The 9,720-nt window shown below is 38.7% G+C and overlaps 2 protein-coding genes across 2 annotated transcripts; one reads left to right on the top strand and one right to left on the bottom strand.

Moving 5' to 3' along the window:
* Positions 1–2,936: 2,936 nt before the first annotated feature.
* Positions 2,937–5,362, top strand: Cbr-frpr-10 (the record flags this gene model as incomplete). Its single annotated transcript, XM_045235937.1, has 8 exons — positions 2,937–2,975; positions 3,461–3,535; positions 3,702–3,809; positions 4,028–4,230; positions 4,612–4,875; positions 4,923–5,069; positions 5,113–5,251; positions 5,294–5,362. 8 exons carry the CDS (start codon positions 2,937–2,939, stop codon positions 5,360–5,362), a joined length of 1,044 nt encoding a protein of 347 aa, XP_045096262.1.
* A 198-nt stretch (positions 5,363–5,560) lies between these two features.
* Positions 5,561–7,143, bottom strand: Cbr-sun-1 (the record flags this gene model as incomplete). Its single annotated transcript, XM_002634324.1, has 4 exons — positions 5,561–5,884; positions 5,931–6,353; positions 6,397–6,716; positions 6,762–7,143. 4 exons carry the CDS (start codon positions 7,141–7,143, stop codon positions 5,561–5,563), a joined length of 1,449 nt encoding a protein of 482 aa, XP_002634370.1.
* Positions 7,144–9,720: the final 2,577 nt, after the last annotated feature.

Below are 9,720 nucleotides of genomic sequence, written 5' to 3'. Positions count from 1 at the left end.
AGGTGATGGAGTTGCTCCGAAATTTTCGGTCGCTGCTTATGCCAATAAAGGTGTACATGGTGTGGGTGGAACTAAAGATCGGATGACGCACCAAAAAAAAAGTAGATGATGTGAAATTCTGGAAAAGAAGAAGATCTGAAATGTCCCTGAAAATGCTTCTCCTTCTTTCTCTTCATTTGCTCTTCACAGCTTCTCATGAATAAATTTGTGTGAACGAAATGGCAAGAAGAAAAAGAAAGATACTGCTCGTCTTCTTCATTTTGATAATGAGCCCCCTTTGCTGATCCATCATTATCCGAAAAACGGAAAAAACGGATATGATGAGGAAGGAGAAGAATAAGGAATTGGAGAAGAAGAAGGGTTTGAGTAGAAGAAGAAGAAGGTATTAGAAAATGATGATGTGTAGTGGACAAAGGTCTTAAACTAGAAAAAACAGGGATAAGGCTGTCTGGATTTTACATGAACTGAGATATATGGGCTCAAAGTTTACGGTATGTCCCGTAAGCACTCTAATTGAATGTCACCCCAACTCTATCTTTTAGCCCATATATCTCGGTTCTTTTGAAAGATAGAAAAAAGTTGTCAACTGACAAAATGTTTATCATAATATCAATAATATTTTATCAGCTCACCAAATTTTTGTAGCTTTGACAGTAACCGAGATATATTGGACTCAAAATTTACCATTCGTCTCATGGTTTTTTCTTCCTTGATTCTCAATTTCTCGGAACGGATTAACCGAATGATCCATTACTATGTAAAAAGATAAACAAGTGATCCAAAATGTTAATATTTTGGAATCTACGTAAGTCTTTAATCGGATCCCATATATGCTTCCACTTATCTTCTCCGGGGGGTCAAAAAAAGCAAATAATATGTTTACCAGTATATTCTTTGTCAAAACATGGGATGTGTCTTGAACCCATCTTCTTCTTTTTCCGATCCATCTGTTCAATGATTCATTTAATCTAAAAAAAGGGGAGAATGGAGAAGCCCCATTCCATTCTTCCAGCCTAATGAGTTTGGAACCTTCCATCGAATAGCAGGGGTTCTCTTTTTGTGCTCGTTGGATCCAGTTGAATGAATTTCTCTTTTTGCATATATATTTTTATTTTGAAGACACTTGAGAAGTCATTATTTTTCTCTTTTTTGGCTTTTTGTGAAAGGAGAACAGAGTGTCGCGGTTAGGGAGAGTTAGTATGTTATTTTGAGGAAATATGAACTGAACGGAGAAGAAATGGGAAAAAAAGAACAATACTAAAAAAAAGATATAGGTGTTCCGGGTTACTGTAGTTCGGATAATCCCTTATCGGCATACAGAGCGGCGCATAATTGCTCCGGGACTGACAAAATTGCATATCTTTAGACATAAGTATCTTGGAAGCACGAAAATTGGTAGAAATAAATAATTTTATGTTTGATTCATAGCTACTGAAATTTTCAAAACGATTCCTCAAGTCTAGGTATTGTTATGATTGTCCAACGATGATATGTTTCCTGTGATTTTCAAAAGATGAAGCAAGTTTGACAAGCGATAACTCAGCTCAAAGTTGATAAAATAGTTTGAAAATTGCCCAGTTTATTGATAAGTTCTTTGAAGTTGTGTACACTAAATTTAAGCCCAGTACAACGCTTCACTCAACTTTTATGCTAGTACAAACTTGTACGCCACCCTGTAGTAGTTCAAAAATTTGTGTTTCATTTTTTTTCAATTTGAATGTAACAATACGATTTAATTATTCTCACAACCCGTCTTCTCGTTTCTGCTCAATAATCTTTGTCTCCATTTTTTTTTGTGTTCTCCACCATCTCATTATGGGAAGAGTGTTCCTCATTGTCACCTTCTAGACCAGACACTGGTGACGCATCTCTCCACCACATCCGTTTCGAAAATATATTCTCAAATTACCCCTATTCATCTTTTTTTTTTCTTCTCCCAATCATCATCAAAATGTGTCCTTGTCAATTCCAATGATCCTTTCTGACTCTGGCGAAGATGGAGTGTTTCCTCCTAGACAAAGAGATTCCGGAAACACCTTGTTTTCAATTATTCTGCGGTGTGTATTTTTATTTCAAAACAGGAATTGGTATATAGCGGGAAAGAAGGTCCAATTTCTGTGTAAAAAAAATGAAGAAGAAAAGTTTTTTTGCTGAAAAGGGAAGTCAGCTGATGTTATTTTTTTAATGAGGTATCTGATTCCTTTGCTTCCTACATTATGTTACGTCATTGCATTGATGATTCTAACTTATCGCATGGAAAGTCACAGGAAACACAACACAAAACTTATATAGTGTACTTTTGAGAGCTCAACTTAGGTTGTTGTGATTTTGAGAAGAAGTAAAAATACATATACTAAAATGGGTTTTATAGATAAAAGAAAAGTGAAGGGCACTCCCAGAAGAACATAACTTTTAGCTGATCGGCCAAAAAAGTTTGAAAGTTAGAATTTTGGATTTCTCAGATTCTGTTGATCAGAATGATACTGAATATGGCCTGGTTTTCTTAAAGTTGGGAAAGAAGGCTTTAAAGAGACGTGTTTGATTCCAGGAATCGGGGCACATTCGACATACTCCCTCTAATAGAAGCCGACCCAAACCGTCAACTTTGAGATCAATTATCTCGATTCCTGTGACAGATATCAAAGTTTTATCAACTGAAAATTTATTCATCAGAATATCAGCAACATTTTTACGGTTTACAAGTTTTCGATATATTTATTTCACACGAATTGAGATAATTGCGCTCAAAGTCGGAGGTTTGGGTGGGCTATTAGTAGAGGAAATACGGTATGTTAACTTTAAAGAGTCATAACTGGAGACATTATGGACCAACACTTTTAAAAACCTACATTTCTGAATTTATCAGATTTTGTAGATAGAAAGAAAATGATATCTAATTTTGCATGGATTTTCAATACTTAAAGTATTTTTAAATTATGAAATTACATATTAAAGAAATCGCACTGGAGAAACTGGTAATAGGTCAGCTAACTTTAAGGAACTATAACTTGGTCAAACATTTTGAAATATATGTTTTTGGATTTCGCAAATTTTGTAGATCAAAATGATACGGAAGTTGGTAAAATTTTCTTGTATAAATTAGAAAATTACATTCAAAAACAAAACAAAAAATTACTGCACGGCTTAAGAAGATTCTCACAAAAAACTTAATAAATCAACAACACTGAACAACATGAAGAGCTCTAATTTTTACGTATATTCTGAATTCGGGATTTCCGGCATTTTTGTATGGGAATTTTGAAATAAACTAGCTCTCAGGAGTTTTTTGACAGTTGAAAACTTTTTGATATTTCGCAAGTGTCGAGATAAATTGGCTCAAACTTAATGGTCTGGATGCCTTTCTATTACAGGTTGTTCGGCATGTGGTAGTCGTCAGTGTTGTATTGCATGGAATGTTGTTTTTTTAAATAATTTCCCACATTTCATCTCTTTTCTGCAGATCTGTGTTCCTGGATCTCTAGCCGCCGTCCTTTCTGCAATTGTGTTTGCCAAACTACGACACAGCTCTTTGGAGGTTCGTCTTTGCTCTTCTTCTTCTTCCACTCAATTTCCTATGAATTCCTTTTTTGTTGTTTTCGAAACGACAATAAAGTCTCCGGTCCTTGAATTCCAAATTTATTTTTAGAAGGGACCATGAAAAAAATGAAACATTCTTCACAAGAAAAACAAAGCTATTTCAGGTTCTTCTATGCGGTCTTTCACTTTTCGATGTTGTTCTTCTCACTTCTTCAATTATGATCTATCCATCTATGCATCAATGCTCAACGATCCATGAGCCATCCGAGAGGGTACGGTTGTTTAAAAAGTCTTATATTGAATCTGTAAACTTTGAGCTCATATATCTCGGTTCCTGTAAAAGATATCAAAAAGTCGTCAACTGATAAATTGTTTTTCATAATATCATAATTAGTTGGTCAGCTCACACTTTTTTGATATCTTGTATAGGAATTGAGATAATTGAGCTCAAACTTGACTGTGTGGTAAAACTCATTTTTTGGCTTTTCAGCACAAAAGCTATGTTTGCCATTTCTTCTGGAAAGTCACAGTGTTCATTTTCCCATTATCCCTAGTTGCTCAAGCTGGCTCAGTTTGGACATACGTGGCGGTTACTGTAGATCGGTTCATCGCTGTTTCATTCCCAATAAAACGAAGAGTCTGGTCAACTCGTTCGAATTCTTTGTCTGTTCTGGTCATCATCACAGTCGTATGGTTTGTGTTTTCATCTTTATGATGACGCTTCAATAGGGCCTAGACGAGTGTGACGTGTCTTCTGAAGCCCAAAATTTATGGCTGGTGCAATACGGTTTCCAGGAGACCGTCACACTTGAGACAGCCGAGAGAGAGCACTCGAATAGACAGATTTATGTCTGTATATTGAGAAAGAAACTTGAGCCTTTGGAAACTGATTTTTCAAGTTTTCTGGAAATAGGGGAACAAATTGAAGGAGGGGATTTTTCGAAACAGGAGATTTTTTTCGAAATTCTTAAACCGCATTTTCAATAATCGTCCCACAAGTTCAACTCCTTGAGGGCGTTAACGAAATTTCGAAAAAATTATTTTTTTCATGTACCCCATCTATAAAAATTTCAGCACACTCTTCAAACTTCCATCGTTTTTCGAAGTACGATTGGATGCGAACGGTGAAGTCGTGCCGACTGAATTACGCAAAAACGAATTCTACATCGAATTCTATCTCTTCTATCTGTATGTGGCATTTATCCAACTGATTCCATGGGCTATTATCATCATCTTGAACGCATTTATCATCCACAAAGTGAGATTAGCCTATCGGGCGCACGAATTGATGTGCCACAACAGTGGAAAGAGCTCAAAACGAGAAGATGCGGAGAGGAAGTGAGTGGAAGCATGGGATTACTGTAGTATTCTGTATTTATTTTCAGAGTAACCGTAATGGCTACGGTAATGACAATGATCTTTATCATTTGTAACATCCCTCCCGGTGTCAACTACCTAGTTGATAGGTACAGTAAGACAGAAGTCTATCGCCAAAGAATCCCATTATCTAATGTGCTGGTTTGTGTTAACAGGTAACGCCTTGTAACTAATAATCCCTGAATTTTCCGGTTTCAGTGCCTCTAACATGATGATATACTGTCTATTCAATATTCGTTTCCGTCGTGCTGCCATGAAACTACTCGGATGCCCTGGAATCATTTCCACGAGACAAGGAAGTGTAGTCACCAGGTTGACGAATGATGGAAATGGAACGGTCAGTCTCATGGTCATTTGAATATTAATTACCTTATTTCAGCTCCGATCACGAGTCGCCACATTTGAGAATCTTCACAGCAGAAGTCCCGAAGGACCAACACCCTGCTAGTAACTTACTTGTTAATTATATGTGCCATATTTTGTGATAAAAAGTTGTTTTCTCTGAAAGTCATTAGACAAGATGTGATCAGGATAAGATTTTTCAATACAAACAGAACATTTTGCAATAGGAATAATACTGGTGAACAATGCAATACAATACAAACTACAAGGTATCGTTAACCCGAAAATGAATTATAACTGTATTTCAAGCAGATTCTGGAACTGAGTCCACGAGTGTCGATTCGAGATGTGAAGTCGTTCCATTGTCCAGTGCGGCGGCATCTTGCTCTGTCAGTGGCGGTTGTGGATTGACTGGTTTTCCGTAGACACGAACAAGATATGCACACGTTTTCGTCATGTTTCCATGATTCTCACGGAAACGGAATTGCACATGATTAATGGGTTGCATACTATTGATTGTCGGAATAGAGCAGAACTGTTCTTGCTCGTCTGGACCCTCTTCAGAAGCTGTGTACTCACAATTCAGGATAAGTGGTTCAGATTGAGTGCAGCATGAATCGAGACATGCCTAGATGCAATATAAATTAGAATTAAAATTCCAAGATCCAACTTACCACCAAATCATAAAGTTTGGGTGCATGATTCGGAACTATTCCGCTCCAACGAACGTGCTGATAGGAGACAGCAGTCGGAATGACGAATCTAGCCAGTTTAACAGTCAACGTGGGACGTTTGTCGTAGGTGCACCAAGCTTCTCCCGGAGTCAGGACCTCGCGATCGAGCAGGACGTATCCTTCTTTGAACGAACCGAAATAGGACATGATATCGTAAAAGATCCCGTCTTTCGCGGAGACTGGACGAGAAGAGCACGAATAGTCAATCGACGCGCCGATGAGACTGTTCGCCACGTTGACACCAATGGGAGAGCGGTGGAGGAAGTGCATTGGATGCAGAAGAATGCTCGAGGAGGATCCTGGTGGTTCTGGTGGTCCAGTAGGCTGCCTGTCTTCTTCTGTGATTATCACCTTCGATAGTTTCTGAAAGGTTGTTTCCATTGGAGCATAACTCTGGATTACTTACGTTTTCCTCCAAATCTTTCTTCAACGACTCCACCAGCTGATCGATTGCTGTTTGAGAGGCTTTGATCTTCCTGATTTCCTCTACCACTGATTCTTTCCACCCCTTTTCATCATCGGATAAAGTCTCGAGGTGAGTTGTTCGATCTTCCAGCTGGTTCTCGCGATCTTTGATGATGGAGATGCTCATTTGAAGATTTTTGTTCGATTCTTCGATTATTCTCTCAATTTCCGGAGTCCATTTACTGTCAAATTCGATTCTCGACTGATGATTGATTGGTTGCTCCGCCTTGGTTGTTGGATCATACCAGCAGTCAAGAGCATCTTAAAATTAAAGCATTGAGAATCAATTTCACTATAGGAACATACACTTATGAAGGATGAAAAGGAGAACCAGCACCAACAAAGTTTCGCGTATTTTTTCAGTGTTGGGAAACAGATGACGTCGGATCATTCGAATGTGATACACCAGCCAGTCGTACCACATTTCTTTCTGCATCGATGTCCTTTCTTTGACAGTGAAATGCTCTTTATATACGAATTTTGATGAGTTGAGATCGATTGTTGAGTCATCTGCCTGTTCGAACACTCTTTCAATTGTTCCGATTTCCATTCCTGGCTGAAGACTTCGACGTGTCACCGGTGTCGATGTTTCGAAGGTTGGACGATGTCCATTGCGAGAAACCGATCGTGTGATCGGTGGACTTGGGCGATTCGAGAGCTGCGGTGAGATTGTGTGTCTCAGCGCCATTTTCTAGTAGATTTTGTATCTGAAACATGACAATAAGTAAGAGAAATCACTTTCGGTGTATTTTTTTTCTGTCAATTCATAATTATCAACTTTAAATGGCTTACTTGTCCGTTAATTGAAATATTAAAAAAATAAAAGATGAGTTGAAAAGCGAAAAAATGTTCGGCTCAGTTTTCTTGGTGAGACCTGCGAATAATCTTGGTGTAACCCTTTGAAGTACTGTAGAAAAATTTCGGTCATAAAATTTATCGAAAAACAACAATGTTTGATACTTTCTAGTATTTAGGTTTGATACTTTCTAGTATTTTACATTATTTAAAAGTGGCTACGCTTGCATGAATTGTCATTTCATCTCAATTTCATACTTTTCCACCCTCCCATTATCTGCGAATCTCTTTTTTTCCGAAAAGTCCATAGTTGTTCATTGAGAAATTCTAGTTTTATGAATCTCTTTTATTTTTCTCAATTCGCTTTTTTCCCTCCTCCAGGTTGCGTAAACCAAGTGAGTGGCTAGACTTGTGTGTGAGACGAAAATCTGCCAAAAAGGACTAATTAAGTTATTACCCGCACCATCCAAACCGTCTCACCATATGAATAGGTGAAAGTTAGGATAATTAATGAACTTCTCTACTTGTTCTTTTTGTTCGATTTCATTCTGTAAATTTTCTGAATCCACAATTTTTACAATCACTTTTTTTCCACTTTGTAACTTTGGATCCGCTACGTTCTTCTGCGAAACGCTCAATTAAGGAATGAGCGGCGAAACTCCGAATGGTGACCCGTCTACTTATCGGTGCGCACACCAATTTGTTTTCCTCTTCAAACTGACGACGCAACATACAATAACAATTACTGAGACGACGACGTCGATTTCTGTTATTATCCTCTCTGCATATTCCGATAAACTTTCCTTTTCCTTTTTGAATAAGAAAAAAATTATGCTACCAAAAAGTCAGAATCAATCAGATTTTAATCAAGTTGAATCCCGCAATATACTTTTGAAATTCCGGAACACCTGATTGTCGATAATAGGGAAAAGAGCGCGACGACGGCACTCGTTCGCCGTCACTTCTACTTCTTCTACCTTCAGATGGCCTTGATCGTAATGACGGGCGGGCGGTCGGATTGGTGGCCCCGTGGGTCTCACCGCCGTGTCGACTTTTCGCCTTCTTTTCGTCTATTTCTTTTGCCGGATTATTGGTTTATCTACCTAGTTAGAACAAGGTTACCCAGCTAATTAACTTCGTATCATCATCATGTAAAAAATATTTTTCGTTATTTTCTTTGTAAGTATCAGATAGAGATCCTATTATGTGTTTTTTTTCAATTAAAAAAATTTCGAATTACAAAAGGGGACCCTTTGCTCTAAAAATTGTTTTCATTATATCCAGCTGCCCACCAAGTCCAGGAGGTCTTGACCAATAGTTTTTGGGCCTGCCATCTGCAGCTCTAATTTCAAAAATGAGGAAACGTTAGTGCAAATGTTTTGTGCCCTTCACTTTAGGATTTTTTCGCTATGTTTTTGGTATACACAGCACCGAGTTTGTTTATTTTGGAAGTTTTTCTGACTTCTAAAACTCTTTTACTCCAAAAACATGATTCAGACTTCCTCCTCTCTTCATCTTTTCTTGAGTTTAGTACAACTTGTTCATCTTCTTGTGCTCGTTGGCTCATTTCCGAAATTGACAAGTCGTTGTCCCGTCGTCCTTGTGTATACTACGAAATCTAAGACCCGCTTTAGGGGCTTCACGAAACACATTATCGGCCCATCAGGATTTCGTTTTTGGGACGAAACTTTTACGTTCTCTTCTCGAAAACCATTTTGCGAAGGTCGGTTGTATAAAGGCGCCGTTAGAAATCCATTAGCGAACGGATTTATAGTCCTCTCTACCGAAGAAACGAGAGAAAGCGCAAAGACTATTACAATTTTGAAAAAGGGATTTGGTAGGATTTAGTACACGGACTGTCCGCGCGTCCGGTGCCGTCCGTCTGCTGACCAGTCGGTATATACCTGCATCTGCCGAGCGTATGTATCGCCCTCACAGGTAACCTGTCTCTTTTTTCTGTTGTCCCCTACCGTTGACCGGCCATCCGCTACCTCTCCTCAACTCCCCCTCTCTGTGTTCCTTTTTCTTTCATTTACCTATGTTGTTAGCTTCTTTCGTCTATCCACTGTCATATATGGGTTTGACCATATTTGCTCTCCAGCCAGCTCTTCGCGCACACTCTGCGTATCCTCTCGTATCTCTTGGTATCCCGCATCCTACCTATGGGAGGAGTAGAGCACCCACGAGAGTATCTAGTTGAGCTTTGCCTGTTCATTACGAGAGTCTTCGATCCTGTGATTTTCTCGCTATGGCTACTGGTTCTTCCTCTTTTTCCTGCTAGTATACCTTCCTTCACGATTCGTCACTAAGCTTGTTCAAAACCTCATTCAATTTTCTGCCTCCAGCCAATTTGCAAAAACCCATGAGAAGTGGACATCTCCCCCAAAAGCTTTTTGAAGTCTCCCGCCGTTTCATTTTCCATTTTCCCTCACCCATCGTCTACAGTTTCTTCACAGGAATCAGTTTCGGA

The sequence above is a fragment of the Caenorhabditis briggsae genome (assembly GCF_000004555.2).
Source record: "Caenorhabditis briggsae complete genome, chrIV, whole genome shotgun sequence".
Classification (NCBI taxonomy): Eukaryota; Metazoa; Nematoda; class Chromadorea; order Rhabditida; family Rhabditidae; genus Caenorhabditis; species Caenorhabditis briggsae.
Note: the sequence above shows the minus strand (reverse complement) of the source record. Positions and strands in the feature narration are given on the sequence as shown.